This window comes from Heptranchias perlo, chromosome 16 (assembly GCF_035084215.1).
Source record: "Heptranchias perlo isolate sHepPer1 chromosome 16, sHepPer1.hap1, whole genome shotgun sequence".
NCBI classification, from domain to species: Eukaryota; Metazoa; Chordata; class Chondrichthyes; order Hexanchiformes; family Hexanchidae; genus Heptranchias; species Heptranchias perlo.
The window spans coordinates 18,299,867-18,318,735 of record NC_090340.1 but is presented as its reverse complement, the minus strand read 5'-3'; the positions used below and the strand labels follow the sequence as shown (position 1 = coordinate 18,318,735).

The following is an 18,869-nucleotide window of genomic DNA, read 5'->3' as shown; positions in this document are numbered from 1 at the left end:
GCACACTGAAAGCACTCAGAGATAAGTAGCAATTCACCTGCAAAAGAAAGAGGAGCCGCTTCAGTGCATTCCTCCTTTCCTACAGCAACCCTGCAGTGTGAGGCTCTGGAACAAATAATGCTCACAGCAGAGTAAATGAATAATTTACTGCTGGTGTCACTCAGTGATGTTAATGTTAGCTTTCTTGTGCTATAAGGTTGAAGACAGAACATAATGTATCTGAATGAGGTCTCTGTTGGGTTCTGTGGCCCAAAATGGTTGTGACTTGTACTTAACAAAATCTCTCTGCAACTCCTTTTGATGAGACCAGGCACGTGTAGCTGAGGCATGTGCGTTTTGCAGATTGGATGAGGACTTTGTGGATGTTATTGGCACAGAAGAGAATTCCTCTTAACTTGGAGAAGTTAAGAGATGTCACTGGTGTAGCCCTTGCGTTTATATTAGGCCAGAGGCGCCCAAGAGGCGGTCAGCGGGACTAAACATAGCTCATGAGCTTCTTTGATCTTGCTGGTTCCATTCTGCCCTGCACTGTGCTGAAAGCTAACTCCAGCGCCTTCAAGCTGCTTAAAAGGTCCCCGGCCTGGAGGACTGGAAAAGGCCCCTACCTGATTGGTGGGTTTTGACCAATGAGGGAGCAGCCTTTATTAGTCCGCGAGTTGAGGCAACTTTAAAGAGCTGAAGCATTCTCTCACCGTTCTGCTTTAGCAGCCCCTCCAGACGTTTCCAGCCGCCTGTATTGAGGGGGGTGGGGGGGGGTGAAGGAACGTGGCTTTTGAAGCGGGGATTATGTTCAGGAAGATAATCAAATGCAGCTTAAAGAAGAAAAGGGGAACAGAGAAGAGGAGGGAAGAGAGAGACCAGGCAGCAGAGAAGAGAGAAATTAAAGGAGAATAGGAGGGAAATGACCAAGAAGAAAGAGAGAGAGCGAGAGAGGACCAGAAAAGGAGGGGTAAGAAAGAACCAGCATTCATGTACTGCTCTTCACAACCTCGGGATGTCCTAAGACGCTTCACATCCACTGAAGTATTTTGAAGTGTTGTCGCTGTTTCATTGTTGGGAAACGCGGCAGCCAATTTGTGCACAGCAAGGTCCCACAAACAGCAATGAGATAAATGACAAAATAATTAATTTTTGTTTGAGTTGGTTGAAGGATAAATATTGGCCTGGACACTAGGAGAACTCCATGTTCCTTTTGGAAATAGTGCCATGGGATCTTTTACATCCACCTGAGAGGGCAGACAGGGCCTCAGTTTAACATGGAAACATAGAAATTAGGAGCAGGAGTAGGCCATTCAACCCTTCGAGCCTGCTCCGCCATTCAATATGATCATGGCTGATCCTCTATCTCAATACCATATTCCCGCTCTCTCCCCATACCCCTTGATGCCTTTTGTGTCCAGAAATCTATCTAGCTCCTTCTTAAATATATTCAGTGACTTGGCCATCACAGCCTTCTGTGGTAGAGAATTCCACAGGTTCACCACCCTCTGAGTGAAGAAATTTCTCCTCATCTCAGTCCTAAATGTCCTACCCCGTATCCTGAGGCTGTGACCCCACGTTCTAGGCCCAACAGCCAGGGGACACATCCTCCCTGCATCCAGTCTGTCTAGCCCTGTCAGAATTTTATATTTTTCAATGAGATCCCCTCTCATTCTTCTAAACTCAAGTGAATACAGGCCGAGTCAACCCAATCTCTCCTCATACGACAGTCCTGCCATCCCAGTGATCAGTCTGGTGAACCTTCGCTGCACTCCCTGTATGGCAAGTATATCCTTTCTTAGGTAAGGAGACCAAAACTGCACACAATACTCCAGGTGTGGTCTCACCAAGGCCCTGTATAACTGCAGTAAGACATCCTTGCTCCTGTACTCAAATCCTTTTGCAATGAAGGCCAACATACCATTTGCCTTCCTAATTGCTTGCTGCACCTGCATGGTTGCTTTCAGTGACTGGTGTACGAGGACACCCAGGTCCCTTTGTACATCAACATTTCCCAGTCTATCACCATTTAAATAATACTCTGCCTTTCTGTTTTTCCTTCCGAAGTGGATAACTTCACATTTATCCACATTATACTGCACCTGCCATGTATTTGCTCACTCACTCAACTTGTCTAAAATCACCTTGAAGCCTCTTTGCATCCTCCTCACAACTCACAATCCCACTTAGTTTTGTGTCATCAGCAAACTTGGAAATATTACATTTGGTTCCCTCATCCAAATCATTGATATATATTGTGACTAACTGGGGCCCAAGCACTGATCCCTGCGGTACCCCACTAGTCACCGCCTGCCACCCCGAGAAAGATCCATTTATTCCTACTCTCTGCTTCCTGTCTGTTAACCAATTTTCAATCCATGCCAGTATATTACCCCCAATCCCATGTGCTTTAATTTTGCACACTAACCTCTTATGTGGGACTTTATCAAAGGCCTTCTGAAAATCCAAATACACCACATCCACTGGTTTTCCCTTATCCATTCTACCAGAAACATCCTCAAAAAGCTCCAGTCGGTGTGTCAAACATGATTTCCTTTTCATAAATCCGTGTTGGCTTTGTCTAATCCCGTTGATATTTTCTAAGTGTCCTGTTATCACATCCTTTATAATAGACTCTAGCATTTTCCCTCCTTCTGATGTTAGGCTAATCGGTCTGTAGTTCCCTGCTTCTCCCACCCTCTTTTTTAAATAGTGGGGTTACATTTGCCACCCTCCAATTTGCAGGAACTGTTCCATAATTGTTTCATTCGAAAGGTGGCACCTCTGACAGTGCAGCACTTTCTCAGTACTGCAGCCTAGATTACATAGAATTTACAGCACAGGAACAGGCCATTTGGCCCAACAGGTCCATGCCGGTGTTTATGCTCCACACGAGCCTCCTTCCACCCCTCTTCATCTAACTCTAGCAGCATAACTTTCTATTCATTTCTCCCTCATGTGTTTATCCAGCTTCCCCTTAAATGCATCTATGATATTCGGCTCAATTATTCCTTGTGCTAGCAAGTTTCACATGCTAAATACTCTCTGGGTAAAGAAGTTTCTCCTGAATTCTCTATTAAATTTATTAGTGACTATCTTATATTTATAGCTCCTAGTTTTGGTCTCCCCCACAAGTGGAAATGTCTTCTCCACATCTACCCTATCAAACCCTTTCATAATCTTAAAGACCTCTATCAAGTCACCCCTCAGCCTTCGCTTTTCTAGAGAAAAGCGCCCCAGCTTGTTCTATCTTTCCTGATAAGTGTATCCTCTCCGTTCTGGTACCATCCTTGTAAATCTTTTTTGTACCTTTCCAGAAATCACCTGGAAGAGGTAGAAGATGGGCATTGACCGAAATATGAAAGCTGCTGCCAAAAAAGTTCAAACTTTTACAGTTAAAACGTTATCTGCTATACCACCATTTACATCTTAATCATCGAGAAGAACTGACTAACTTGTCATGTTATCAATTATTAAAATTCACACAGGTAGCAGGAGTCTGGTAAACAGAGCTTCATGCACGGCTAGAGTCAAGTATCATGTCTTGGGCTGTATCTCCCCTGAAACTATGACTGCCACTTTGTAAAAATAGAATCAACATCCTTCAGTGCTTCTGTGTATCGTACCGATGCTGATTGTGTTATTTCTCTCTTTGCTCCCTCTATCGGTCTTTCTCCTGTATCGGACTCTGATCTCTCTTCTCCGTCAATATCTCTTTTCTCTCTTCTCTTTTAGTCTCTTCTTTTCTATCAGTCTCTCTATCCTATCGGCCTCTATTTTCTTTGTATTGTCTCTCTACTCTATCAGTCTCTCCTCAGTGTCTCTCTTCTCTATCAGTCTCTTTTCTCTTTGCTGCTTCTGCTTCTCAATTCCCTCTATTTTCTCAGCTGTTGGTCTTTTTCTTTTTCTCCTGTTGATTCTCATTTTTCCTTCTTTTTCTTTTCCTGTCATCTTCATTCTTTACTTTTCTTTTTGTCCCAATCCTTGCTGTCCTGGCCCCTGAACAAATAGCCATAGACAAACTGCAGCAAAGTGTATTTTGTCCTGGGACCTTGCTGGTCATTTGCATGGTTCCCTTGGGTAATAAAATTTTAAGAGAATGATTAATCTAGGAAATTTCCACCTATCATCAGCTTTTGCTCTGGAAATCCATGGGGACCTCCTCTGCAAATAATGTCCACTTAAGACTAGCACTGCTATAAAAATCAACCTGTTGTGTGCCTCTGGGATGGTAAATGTGCTGTATGATGTGATGCAAAGCCTTAACTCTCAGGACGCTTCCATGTTTGACCACTAATCTGTACTCAAATCAGCTGGGGTGGCAGTGAAGGTGTAACAGTTGATCTCTGCATCCCTGCGCTCTGGAGAGTAGGAATTGGAAATATGTATGTGGGCATCGCTTGGACATTCGGGGTAAAATTAAACCTTGGTGGGAGCACAAAACTGGCAATTAACGGATCAGCCATCCTTGTACACCCGGCCTGAAGTGAATGGAAAGGAGAATTGGGTGGGGTGTGTAATGGGTGGATGATCCACCACTGTCCGTTTCGCCTCCATTGAAGTTGAATTTTACACCCTCGATGTCTGGGCTCACATTTAACAAACAGACAAGGTACTAGATGACTATTGCCCTCCATGGAGCCGGATCCCAGCATACATCGTCGCCTCCTGAAGAGGAGTAAGACGGGTTGGGGGGGGGGGGGGAGGATCAATTTAGCATCAAATCCGATATTAATGGTCAATGTCAAACAATTCACAAAATGAGCCACTGCCAGTAAATGTGACCTGTATTTGAAAGGAATAAAGTATTCAGTCCCAAAATCGAGGTTAACAGCACATCATTGCAGATACAAGCCTAGAAACGACTATTTGTAATATCAGCGGGTGAACATTTAACATGGATGACATTTCTCCACCCCACCAGCTATTTTAACACTGCTGTTCATTCATTTATGTTAAAGGGGTTATCACTTCCACTAAAATAACAGGCAGAGGAATGTTAAGTGTTCATCCTCTGATAGCAGCAGTAGTCGTCTATAGATGACTGACAACTACCAATGTCAGCTTGAATGCATCGAGAATTTGTTTGGAATAGTTAAGTAATTCTCCAAATAAAACAGATTGTCTGACACTGGAAGTCCTATTTGTACGGCAAATATCTGATGCATATATACGTCTTCTAACACGAGTGGGCATCACTGACATCACCCAGACAGCTCTGCAAAATCAAAAAATTCAGACAATGCAGATTTTGCAGATGCAAAAAAAAAATCCAGAATTAACTAATGAAAAACAATTTGTTAATTCTGAACTTCCATACACGGCAGGGCTAATCTTTCAGACACATAAATAGATGCAAAGGGTGATTCCACGAGCTGGCACCTGTGAGGAGCAGCTGTCATGGAGTGAATTGCAGGAGCACAACCCATGATTTTCTGTCCACTAAAATTAATGAAGAGAAAATTAAGGACTACACACCCGCAATTTCCCTATGCATGTGCTCCCTGTGAGTGCCGCTCCCTATGGGGAGCACCGGATTGCAAGTTCCCTCTTGCTGTGAAATCATATTACCTTTCCTTACAAGTTCTGTTGGGGAGGGGCTTATGATGTCATTAATTTGCATCTGAGTCAGTGTAACTAAATCATTCTTGCTTTAAAGAGATTTTTCCATCAACTCTAAACTGGTTTGTTTATAATGCTCTCTGTTGCCCTATTACCAAAATGTGCCGTGCCTTTGCATCAATCCTACACTTCCTAAATTGCCATTTAAATTATTTGGTTTCATTTCACTGTTCTCAATTTCCTGAACATGAGCTGGGGTTGTGTAAAGCTCCCGATGACGATACTCTGGGAAGGGTGGAATGTGAGACCACATCAACGATGTGTCAATGTATTTTAGCAAGAAGATAAAAAAAAGGAAATAGGCTTTTATTTCAAGTCCTTACAATGTGAAACGAGATCTATAGACTGCAAAGTAAAACACACTGTGCACTTTCTAATAGCATCTATAAACTTAAGAATAAAATACACATCAGTATATGCCCCAATATGGATGATAGACTGCAATGTAAAATGCTCATCAGCCAGCACACACACACACCCTGTAGGGCCTGTAGAATGCCATGTCAAAGATTCATCAGTGTATTGGGTTAGATGTGAGGGAGCCATCAAGCAAGCGTGATTGGATTCACAGAATCATAGAAAGCTTATAGCACGGAACGAGGCCATTCAGCCCATCAAGTCCATGCCAGCTCTATGCAAGAACAATCCAGCTACTTCCACCCCCCCGCCCTATCCCCATAGCCCTGCAAATTTTTTACTTTGAAGGCCATGATTGAATCTGCCTCCACCACCCCCTCGGGCAGTGCATTCCAGATCCTAACCATTCGCTTTGTAAAAAAGTTTTTTCTCATGTCACCTTTAGTTCTTTTGCCAATCACCTTAAACCTATGTCCTCTGGTTCTTGACCTTCCGCCAATGGGAACAGTTTCTCTCTATCTAATCTGTCTAGACCCTTCATGATTTTGAATACCTCCTATCAAATCTCCTCGCAATCTTCTCTGTTCCAAGGAGAACAACCCCAGCTTCTCCAGTCTATCCATGTAACTAAGGTCCCTCATCCCTGAAACCATTCTAATAAATCTTTCCTGCACCCTCCCTAAAGCCTTCACATCTTCCCTAAAGTGCGGTGCCTAGAACTGGACTCAATACTCCAGTTGTGGCCGAACCAGTGTTTTATATAGGTTCATCATGACTTATGTACAACATAAGTATAAACATGGTAAAATTTACAACACAATGAATATAGCCATTGAAACCCCAAATGACTAACCCTGACCACCTCTCCAGTCCTCTTTGACACGTGAAGATAGGAAGATGTTTCTACCAAAGAAAGGTAGGAAGACAGCTTCACTAAGTTCATTGTACTTGGTTAAACAATAGTCCCAATCCAGTCTGAGAAGTTAATTACTGTTATTCATAGGTGGCATGCTGAGATCAATGGGAAGTTAATATAGCTTAAATATAGGAGGCAGCCTTCACCCCTGCGATGGCTATTCTAGTCAATTCTTCCACTAGCAGCAAGGGGGCACATGAGAGAGGTCATGTCTCCTGAATCACAGTCTAACTTGCAGAAAATAGAAAAGAAATCTATTGTCCCTAACCCATTGTCTGTTCCAAAAGATTTAATTCCGTCCCCTAGAATTGAAAGCCCTCAACAAGCGACACCTCAGTCAACTCATTCGGCAAAAGAAGGCCATCAGTTTTATTTCATCCAAACACCATAGACTGAGTGCAGCCTACTGGAGAGAAGTGGAAAAGTTGGACCCTTGCAATGGCTGCAAAGAATTCTGATGAACATTTTGTGTATTTCAGTCTTATTTTTGTTGGCTAGTTGAATGTTTCAAGTCAATGTTTATGTTAATGGCATCAGGTGCGACTCTCTGGAAAAGAGCCTGTTCTTTAGAATTGTTTGATTGATTTACAGTTACAAAGATGTCTCGAGGTTTCTGATCACTTTGGAGGCAGTGTCATTCATTGATGGACAGTCCAACACTTCCAGTGCAGTTGAGGACTTGCTTTGTAACAGCTTCTGTTTTCTTTCAGTTACCTAGACAGCTTAGATCGGATCGGAGGGAGTGATTACCAGCCAACAGAGCAGGATATCCTCCGAACCAGAGTGAAGACCACTGGCATCGTAGAAACTCACTTTACATTCAAAAACCTCCACTTCAGGTGAGTCCAGTTAAATAGAGCAGAATCTCACAAGAGGGTTTCTTCCCATCGTATCAATAGATAATTAACCAAGCAAGTGCAATTGGGTTAGTTATGAGGGAATCATTGAGTGTGATGCTGTTTGACGTGATATGTTGAATATTATAATAAATATGAATGCAGCATATAATAGGAGAGGCTGGTTGCCCAACTGCTGTGGCCTCTATGGTGCAGTACCATAGTGCTAAATGTAATCACCCCTCCCACAATTGATCTCTGTCCATCATGTACAGATATAATTAACGAACCAGAATCACAGTCTTCCCCACAGATACGGAGCTTCTTCCTTGCAGATACATAGATCAGTGGCAGTCAAGAATTCATCAACTCCATATAGACCACATTGTCCAAGTTGTAGTTATTGGGTACATCCAAGCCTGCTGATGGATAAAGGGATTACAATAAAGGGATCACTCACCACCTCAGACCCCTCACAGCCGAGGACAATGCACAGAAAACAAATAATAGCGCCCTTAGAACCCAAATGTTAATGATTCACAAACAAGCACGGTCACCATCTACACCTCCTCAGTGCGTGGGCAAAACATGTCCTTGTAGTTCCTGAGGGTGGGCGGGAAGAGAACCCCTTGTTCATCCGTAAATGTAATTCGATGAGTGGCCGTGACTTTCCATGAGCACGAATGTATGTGTGTGAAGGGAGCATCTGGGGCTTTTATTGAGTTTTGTAATTTTTGTTCTTTAAAGACTGCTACATAGGCAATCCCAAGTTCCTTTAAAAGAAGGAATGTAGTGCAGTGGAGTTCAAAGTTCTCTAAGCACATTTCTTGGCAACATGAGTAATAGGTGATCACTGTCCCATTAAGCTCGCTATAATACAGAGCAGTAATGGTGCTGTATCACTCTGGCTCGGCATTAGTATACCAGACTCAGTAGTACTGCACCTGCCAGCCATGCCTCCCCATGTACTCATAGTACTACTACTACTACTACTACTACTACTACTACTACAACAACTTGCATTTATATAGTGCCTTTCATGTAGTATAATGTCCCAAGGCGCTTCATAGGAGCATCATCAAACAAAATTTGACACCGAGACACATAAGGAGATATAAGGACAGGTGACCAAAAGCTTGGTCAAAGAGGTAGGTTTTAAGGAGCATCTTAAAGTAGGAGAGCAAGGTAGAGAGGGGGAGAGGTTTAGGGATGGAATTCCAGAGCAAAGGGTCTAGACAGCTGAAGGCACAGCCGTCAGTGGTGGAGGAATTAAAATCAGGAATTTGCAGGAGGCAAGAATTGGAGGAGCGCAGAGATCTCAGAGGGTTGTAGGGCTGGAGGAGGTTCCAGAGATAGGGAGGGGCGAGGCCATGGAGGGATTTGAAAACAAGAATGAGAGAGGGATAGTGCATCACGGTCACAGTAATAGAGGACGTCATTTGTGACTTTGATTAGGGCCTTTTGCTTGCTGTGGTGGGGCGGAAAACTGATTGGAGGCATTTAAATATGGATTTGGGAGGTTTTTGTAATAATCCAGCATCATGATAACTTTGCCCCTGCTCACAAATTACCAAATTTAACAACTTGTCATGGTGGGATTTGAACTCTGATCTCTGGGTAGCTAATCCAATACCTGTCTGAGTATCTCTCAAACACTTGTATTCCACAACAGGGGAGTCCGAAAATATTATAGAAATGCTTCATGTAGGAACAGATCTGTAGTACACACTCAATAATGGCAGTATTGGACCAGTCAGCTCGACCCTGGGGACGGTGGTTCAGACCCTGGGGGCGGTGGTTAAGACTGTTTCCCCTTCCCCAGGGTCTAGTTTGCATTTCGAAAGATTTTTCATTTCACACGTGGCTTATTTTAAAGTGTGATTATGTCATTTTCTGAGAAACAGTTCTAGATACCTGCAGATTGGAAATCATGGGGCTCAAGGGAGTTAAGAGCAGGTGGTTTTCATTAATTAGCCTGCGTGGGCGCTGGCAGACTGCAGGGTTTTGATCATTAACCTTTTAAGGGATTGCCAGTAGTTTAACATAAAAGATCAAAATTTACATTTTTTTAAAAAAACAGCTTCAGCGTAAGACAAAGGGATATAATTTAACCTGATTCACACCAGGTCAGCATAATTATGGAATCTGTCTGTCAGACAGACAAAACAGGGCATTATAAACAAAGGGTTGTTACTCTATACTCGGTCCAGTATACAGTACCCTATACCCAGACTAGAACCCAGTACTCTGTACCCATGCTAGTTCCCACTAACCTGTACCAAGGCTAATACCCTGTACCCAAGTTAGTACCCAGTGCCCCTGTCCTGTACCCAGGCTAAGCCAGTGGCCAGCAACTAATCATTAATCTCTACGAGTACACAGTACTCTGAAATCTGTACAGAGACCTATATCTGGTACTCAGACTAGTCCCCACAACCTTGCATCCAGACCTATATTCAGCACTTAATACCACGCTCCTGGACACAGTATCTGGTATCCAAGGCTTCTATCCTGGATCCAGTATGTAGGCTACTGTATATTGTGTGCACAGACCACAACTCTGGCGTATAACTGGGATGGGCTGATTTAGCCCTGTGTAACATTGATTGGGGTTTATCCCCATGTGGTACATATTGGGATTACACTTGTGTGTTATAGGAACAGGAGTAGGCCATTCAGCCCCTCGTGCCTGCTCCGCCATTTGATAAGATCATGGCTGATCTGTGATCTAACTCCATATACCTGCCTTTGGCCCATATCCCTTAATACCTTTGGTTGCCAAAAAGCTATCTATCTCAGATTTAAATTTAGCAATTGAGCTAGTATCAATTGCCGTTTGTGGAAGAGAGTTCCAAACTTCTACCACCCTTTGTGTGTAGAAATGTTTTCTAATCTCACTGCTGAAAGGTCTAGCTCTAATTTTTAGACTGTGCCCCCTACTCCTAGAATCCGCAACCAACGGAAATAGTTTCTCTCTATCCTGGTATATATCAGGGTAATTCGATCGTTGTATTTATCAAGAGATTACGCCCGTGGATCTATATATTTTGGGTTATCCAAGTATATGAGGGAGTTTTGCCCCTGTGATTATATATCGGATGGGGAAGATAGTCCCCACATAGTATATATTTGAAGGATTATTTCTGCATTGCATTGATCAGGGAGGAGGGCAGTTATTCTCAACCAGTCATGATAACTAAGCTTATCTTCAACGTCATAAGATCTCACCATCATGCTCTCCCTTCTACCAGCTTCCATTGTTGTCACTTATCCATTCTACACATTCAGTTCACAGCCCCATTATCTCAGTTGTGGCCCTCCACATGGTCTTTTCCCAGATGGCACTCACTCCATCACTTTCCAAGGTGCCACACTTCTGCCATATGCCCACCCATTGCAGTTGTCTCACTGAAACATACGTTACTGCACAAGGGCCACTCTCTCATTGTGTTGGTGTTGATTACTCTCTGCTCCCAGGTGATACCCGCCATCCTCCTTACACACTGAATTCTGAAAGCACTGGTCTCTGCTTCTATGCCTTTGTGAGTAAAGAACTGTGAACCACAAACTGGCATCTTAAAATCTCCAATTGTTGAAGACATATTGGTGTGGCTGGAACAGATGTACATAGAATTTACAGCAGAGAAACAGGCCATTCGGCCCAACTGATCTATGCCAGTGTTTATGCTCCACACAAGCCTCCTCCCACCCTACTTCCTCGAATCCTATCTGCATATCCTTGCATTCCTTTCTCCCTCGTAATTATCTAGCTTCCCCTTAAGTGCATACATGCTATTCACCTCAACTACTGCATGCGGTAGCAAGTTCCATATTCTAACCCCTCTCTGGGTAAGGATGTTTCTCCTGGATTTATTACTGACTATTTTCTATTTACGACCCCTAGTTTTGGATTCCCCCACATGCAGAAACATTTTCTCTACCTCTACCCTTTCAAACCCCTTTTACATTTGATCCTGCCCCAGTGATTCTCTATAACCAACTGACTGTTAAAAGCAATAGACGTCTCACTGTGAATGGCCCATCCTACCTGTGGGGAAGTGCCTGGCCTGTGCTCACTGCCTCAGCCAAGTCAGAAACTTGCTCTGAAGGGAATTGCAGCCACAAGGACACGTTCTACTTCTCTGTGAAGGACTGCATGGAGCATCACCACCATTAACGGGTACGGTAGCATAGTGGTTATGTTACTGGACTAGTAATCTAGAGGCCTGGACTAATAATCCAGAGTCATGAGTTCAAATCCTGCCACGGCAGCTGGGGAATTTAAATTCAATTAATTAAATTCAATTAATTAAATAAAAAATCTGGAATTAAAATACTAGTATCAGTAATGGTGGCCATGAAACTACCGGATTGTCATAAAAACCCATCTGGTTCACTAATGCCCTTTAGGGAAGGAAACCTGCCGTCCTTACCCAGTCTGGCCTATATGTGACTCCAGACCCACAGCAATGTGGTTCATTCTTAATTGCCCTCTGAAATGGCCGAGCAAGCCACTCAGTTGTAAAATCTCGCTAAAAAAAGTCACAATAAGAATAAAACCGGACGGACCACCCGGCATCGGACCACCAATCCCAGTCGACCCTGCAAAGTCCTCCTCACTAACATTTAGGGGACTTGTGCCAAAATTGGGAGAGCTGTCCCACCCATAGCCATACTCTCAGAATCATACCTTTCAGCCAACGTCCCAGACTCTTCCATCACCATCCCTGGGTATGCCCTGTCCCACCGTCAGGACAGACCCACCAGAGGTGGCGGTACAGTGATATACAGTCAGGAGGGAGTGGCCCTGGGAGTCTTCAACATTGACTCTGGACCCCATGAAATCTCATGGCATCAGGTCAAACATGGACAAGGAAACCTCCTGCTGATTACCACCTACCGTCCTCCCTCAGCTGATGAATCAGTCCTCCTCCATGTTGAGCACCACTTGGAGGAAGCACTGAGGGTAGCAAGGACACAGAATGTACTCTGGGTGGGGGACTTCAATGTCCATCACTAAGAGTGGCTCGGTAGCACCACTACTGACCGAGCTGGCCGAGTCCTGAAGGACATAGCTGCTAGACTGGGCCTGCGGCAGGTGGTGAGCGAACCAACACGAGGGAAAAACTTACTTGACCTCGTCCTCACCAATCTGTCGCAAATGCATCTGTCCATGACAGTATTGGTAGGAGTGACCACCGCACAGTCCTTGTGGAGACGAAGTCCCGTCTTCGTACTGAAGATACCATTCAACATGTTGTGTGGCTCTACCACCATGCTAAATGGAATAGATTTCGAACAGATCTAGCAGCTCAAAACTGGGCATCCATGATGTGCTGTGGGCCATCAGCAGTAGCAGAATTGTATTCCAGCACAATCTGTAACCTCATGGCCCGGCATATTCCTCACTCTACCATTACCAACAAGCCAGGGGGTCAACCCTGGTTCAATGAGGAGTGTAGAAGAGCATGCCAGGAGCAGCACCAGGTGCACCCAAAAATGAGGTGCCAACCTGGTGAAGCGACAACTCAGGACTACATGCGTGCTAAACAGCGGAAGCAACATGCTATAGACAGAGCTAAGCGATTCCACAACCAACGGATCAGATCAAAGCTCTGCAGTCCTGCCACATCCAGTCATGAATGGTGGTGGACAGTTAAACAACTAACGGGAGGAGGAGGCTCTGCAAACATCCCCATCCTCAATGATGGCGGAGTCCAGCACGTGAGTGCAAAAGACATGGCTGAAGCTTTTGCAACCATCTTCAGCCACAAGTGCCGAGTGGATGATCTATCTCGGCCTCCTCCCGATATCCCCACCATCACAGAAGCCAGTCTTCAGCCAATTCGATTCACTCCACATCATATCAAGAAACGACTGAGTGCACTGGATACAGCAAAGGCTATGGGCCCCGACAACATCCCGGCTATAGTGCTGAAGACTTGTGCCCCAGAATTAGCCACGCCTCCAGCCAAGCTGTTCCAGTACAGCTACAACACTGGCATCTACCCGACAATGTGGAAAATTGCCCAGGTATGTCTTGTCCACAAAAAGCAGGACAAATCCAATCCGGCCAATTACCGCCCCATCAGTCTACTCTCAATCATCAGCAAAGTGATGGAAGGTGTTGTCGACAGTGCTATCAAGCGGCACTTACTCACCAATAACCTGCTCACCGATGCTCAGTTTGGGTTCCGCCAGGACCAATCGGCACCAGACCTCATTACAGCCTTGGTCCAAACATGGACAAAAGAGCTGAATTCCAGAGGTGAGGTGAGAGTGACTGCCCTTGACATCAAGGCAGCATTTGACCGAGTGTGGCACCAAGGAGTCCTAGTAAAATTGAAGTCAGTGGGAATTGGGGAAAACTCTCCAGTGGCTGGAGTCATACCTAGTACAAAGGAAGATGGTAGTGGTTGTTGGAGGCCAATCATCTCAGCCCCAGGACATTGCTGCAGGAGTTCCTCAAGGCAGTGTCCTAGGCCCAACCATCTTCAGCTGCTTCATCAATGACCTTCCCTCCATCATAAGGTCAGAAATGGGGATGTTCGCTGATGATTGCACAGTGTTCAGTTCCATTTGCAACCCCTCAGATAATGAAGCAGTCCAAGCCCGCATGCAGCAAGACCTGGACAACATCCAGGCTTGGGCTGATAAGTGGCAAGTAACATTCGCGCCAGATAAGTGCCAGGCAATGACCATCTCCAACAAGAGAGGGTCTAACCACCTCCCCATGACATTCAACGAATCCCCTACCATCAACATCCTGGGGGTCACCATTGACCAGAAACTTAACTGGACCAGCCATATAAATACTGTGGCTACAAGAGCAGGTCAGAGGCTGGGTATTCTGCGGCGAGTGACTCACCTCCTGACTCCCCATAGCCTTTCCACCATCTGCAAGGCACAAGTCAGGAGTGTGATGGAATACTCTCCACTTGCCTGGATGAGTGCAGCTCCAACAACACTCAAGAAGCTCGACACCATCCAGGACAAAACAGCCCGCTTGATTGGCACCCCATCCACCACCCTAAACATTCACTCCCTTCACCACCAGCGCACAGTGGCTGCAGTGTGTACCATCCACAGGATGCACTGCAGCAATTTGCCAAGGCTTCTTCAACAGCACCTCCCAAACCCGCGACCTCTACCACCTAGAAGAACAAGAGCAGCAGGCACATGGGAACAACACCACCTGCACGTTCCCCTCCAAGTCACACACCATCCCGACTTGGAAATATATCGCCGTTCCTTCATCGTCGCTGGGTCAAAATCCTGGAACTCCCTTCCTAACAGCACTGTGGGAGAACCATCACCACACGGACTGCAGCGTTTCAAGAAGGAGGCTCACTACCACCTTCTCAAGGGCAATTAGGGATGGGCAATAAAAATGCCGGCCTCGCCAGCGACGACCACATCCCATGAACGAATAATAAAAAAAAAATACCTCCTCTGGGCTTTCCATATCAGAGACAATAAATTATGGAAGTCATGTTGTGATGCCTATCTGTCAGTCCCACATCCCCCATTGCTGACTGAGAAAATCTCATTAGTTTGTCAATCACTGAGTCTTTTTTAAAAAATTATTATATTTTCTTCACAGGCTGTTTGATGTGGGAGGTCAGAGATCAGAGAGAAAGAAGTGGATCCACTGCTTTGAAGATGTGACAGCAATTATTTTCTGTGTGGCGTTGAGTGGCTACGATCAGGTGCTCCATGAGGATGAGACCACGGTGAGTAGGGCCCCAAATGATGGTGTAGGCCCGCTACCTGATGTGTGTGCTGCCTGGCAGATCACAGAATGAATGTTCAGGTCTCTGTCCTGCAACTGAAGTAAAAGTAACATTTCAAGTATCCAGTGAGGGACAGAACCATGGTTCCACCGGTGTGTCTGTTTATATAATGTGTGTGTGTGTGTGTAAGTACATCGATGGTCTCAAATAGTTGTGTGCATAAACCTGCAGATGTGAAATTGAGATTAAATCTGCCTCTTCACGTAGAGAGTCTGGGAAGGGAGTTTGACAGAACATGAATAGAAGGGAAAGACAGAACTGTGATTCCTCATTATCTGCGGGTAGCAGGAGCATTGAATTATAAAAGCAATATCACCTGCATCTAATAAGATTTGTTTTTCAAGCGGTGTCAAGTGCTGTAAGAGACAGATTGTTGTCTCTGCAGATGTCCGTGAGATGCCGAGTAGATGTGATGTGTTTTGGCTCTTGTGTATTTATTTTCTTCCATACACAGGGTTGTGCTGTCTAAGGTACACAGTTTGACTGACGTGCTGGCTATCAGTCTTGCTGTACTTTATCTCCTGTTGGAAGTGTGTTGCTCTTCACTATTTACATAGAGGCGCAATGACTTGTTTCTTGGTGCATTGTTGGTTGTTCTTTTCCCCCTAAGATACAAACTTTCAGATTTTGCGAAGCAGTGGAAATGGCTAAAAACGTGCACTTTATTTTAAAGAGCAACAAAGTACTTAACGTAGAACCAGCATCCGAGAACAAAGTGGGCCTACCTTGTTGGAATTTTGCCAATATTATAATTCAGTTCCAGGATCCTTTGTCATGTCCAACCAAGCCTTTCTCACTCGACAGGAAATGACCCTCTTGGGGGAAAAAAAAAGTACTATTATAAATGCACATGCAGGATTTCTAATGCAACAAATAAGATTCCAGTTGATGCAGGGCAAGATTGCAGAGTCTCTGACGTGCATGTGTTGATAGGACAAGTCTTGGAGAGGTGGATTATCCCAATACAACCTCATAGCCCCCCTTCTTGCATCCCCTCTACCTTTAAAACCACTGTGTACAGTAGGCTGATTGTTAGGATTGCATCAGCGTTAAAGGGAATGTGAACTAACGATTTTGCTTCCCAGGTCCAGTAGTGTGTCTTTAACTCAATGTGTTTTACAATATCCCAGCTTTCCTTCCTCTAGGAATCAGGCAGCAATCAAAAGCTGAGTGACTGTGTGTGTTGACGTGTTCAAATGATAGTATACACCTGTATGTTTTTGTATTCTGGAGCTGAGCAGGGTGGTTGCTGTCAAATTCTCTACCACGTTTCTCCACACACCAAGTGTAATGTGTAAGGACTTGTTGATGTAGGAATATCATTGCAGGGTTGCCCCTACAGAAATCCAGATCTGTCTCGAACATACATTTGCATGGTACCATCCTGAGCCATATTGATTATCATGGAATTCTGATCCAAGCACAGATGTCCAGTGATTCTCTCCCATTGTCACTGACTGTCAGCTACTTCTCTGTGTATTATCATTCAGCTGTACAATTCCATGCAAGACTGAGAGTCTAATGCTGCCAAGTACAAGCCCCATTCCTGATGTGTGTCCTCAATACCTGTTTGTTCCATTTATTGAATATACAATCACCACAGAGGGCTACATTTTTCATCTTTAGGTACAGTGCAATCAGCAGTAGAGAGGTGACGTATTGTTTCACATGGTGTCATCTTGTTTCACTGGTACTAGCAGTCATCATGGCCTTGTGTAGACTGCCTTAAGCTTACTTGTAACTTGCTGAAATAGGTTTTGTAATGAGGAAACAACCCCAACACTACAACGGCCACTGTCACTGACAAAAATACACCTTCGATAACTCAATTTTTTCTTTTTTTTTAAAACATTTAATTTTACACAAACCCAATGGGACAATACAACAGTGATGGGAGCCCGTTGAGAATATTATATTCCATCATCGTGATGGAATACATTATCATGCTTATTGATAGCAAAATATAATAGTAATAAAGAATGATCTATTTCATTTTTGTGCAAGCAGATTACTAACTATACTAATTAGGATTTAGTAGTAACCCTTTTTGAGGATATAAGAATTTTAGAGGGTTCCAAAGAAGATAATATTGAATATATATTTTTTCCCACAGGATAGTGGACATGTGGCGCAGACTCCCAAAGAAGGTAGTTGATTTGGGTTCAATTGACACCTATGAAGGGATCTGGATCAATACTGTTGAGAAAGGGGATTGAGAGTTATTAATAACGCTGATTGATTTTTTTCGGAGGTAGGGGCAGAATCTTAGTATTTCTTCAAATAGGAATCAACAGGTGATTCGTGAGTGGTGGAGTCCATGATATAGTAATTATACCGGCTTTTGGATGGAGTGGCTTGATCAACTGACAGCCCTTTTCCTACATTGTTATAATGAAATGAAACGATAGAGTACTTTCTCTATTTGCACAAGTCAAAATGAGCTCTCGTTAAAGGTTAACGGCACGTTATAATTAGACATCCAGTTGATGTAGTGATGTCATTAATAGATACAAGCAAATTCAGTGACAATCGCATACTCTGATAAATGGGAAGGTCTGCGATAACAATGCTGAAAATCTGAAATGAAAATATAGAAGATCCATCAGCATCTGAAAAGATAGGTTAAGATTTCAGATAGAGATCCTTCATCAGAATGGTCTGATAGTATTATTTTATTAAAGTGTAATTACTATCCCCAAAGTGTTCAGCATTGAAGTGACAGGGCGAGGTCTGTTGTTGTCCGTCTCCACATCAGTTATTGATTCTATTCAGCCCTTCCAGCATGGGTCTGACTGAAAGAATCCGAATGATCATTTCTACAATAATGTGCTGTTCAAATCTTTCCTCCTTGGAATATCGATTGTGAATTTTCTGTCCAAGTGAACAGATCTTTGCAATGTGAGACTGGGGAGGGTTGCAGCAGGTTTTTCTTGCCGCGATTCTATTAAAGGGGAATGTGTTGGTGTATGCAGTGGTGAGTTTGTGCAAGAGTGAGATGGACGTTTCCATCATGTTCGATGAACACAAGGAGGCAATACTGTGAAGTAAAATAATGTCAATATTTAGGAGCTCAGCGATTTGTCTTTAGTGAGTGGCATAGCTTAAGATATAGAACTGAATTACATTTTTGTCATACTGAGCAATCTCTAGGAGCAAAATGCAATCAAAATGTGCTATTTGTGTGAACTTTCATTGGTTTCTGGCTAAGTTGCACTCTATTCATTATGTAAAGAGATGCCCCTCTAGGGTATGCTGCATAGATGATAGTGATTTTTTGGATTGCACTGTGACATAACAGTGTGCCTTCAATGCCGTGTGACCATCCCATGACTCTGGGTGTGCTTCGTCCTCCTTTTGCCTGCTCTC

General features: G+C 44.0%; 1 protein-coding gene across 4 annotated transcripts in view; it reads left to right on the top strand.

The window, feature by feature from the left end:
- The window catches only part of LOC137333530 (guanine nucleotide-binding protein G(o) subunit alpha), a 261,989-nt gene that overhangs the window by 219,706 nt on the left and 23,414 nt on the right, over positions 1-18,869 (top strand). For all 4 annotated transcript variants that reach the window (XM_067997730.1, XM_067997729.1, XM_067997731.1 and 1 more), the window contains 2 exons: positions 7,585-7,713; positions 15,314-15,443. In XM_067997730.1, the coding sequence (XP_067853831.1) occupies positions 7,585-7,713; positions 15,314-15,443 (259 nt within the window). The remainder of the gene's footprint in view (positions 1-7,584; positions 7,714-15,313; positions 15,444-18,869) is intronic.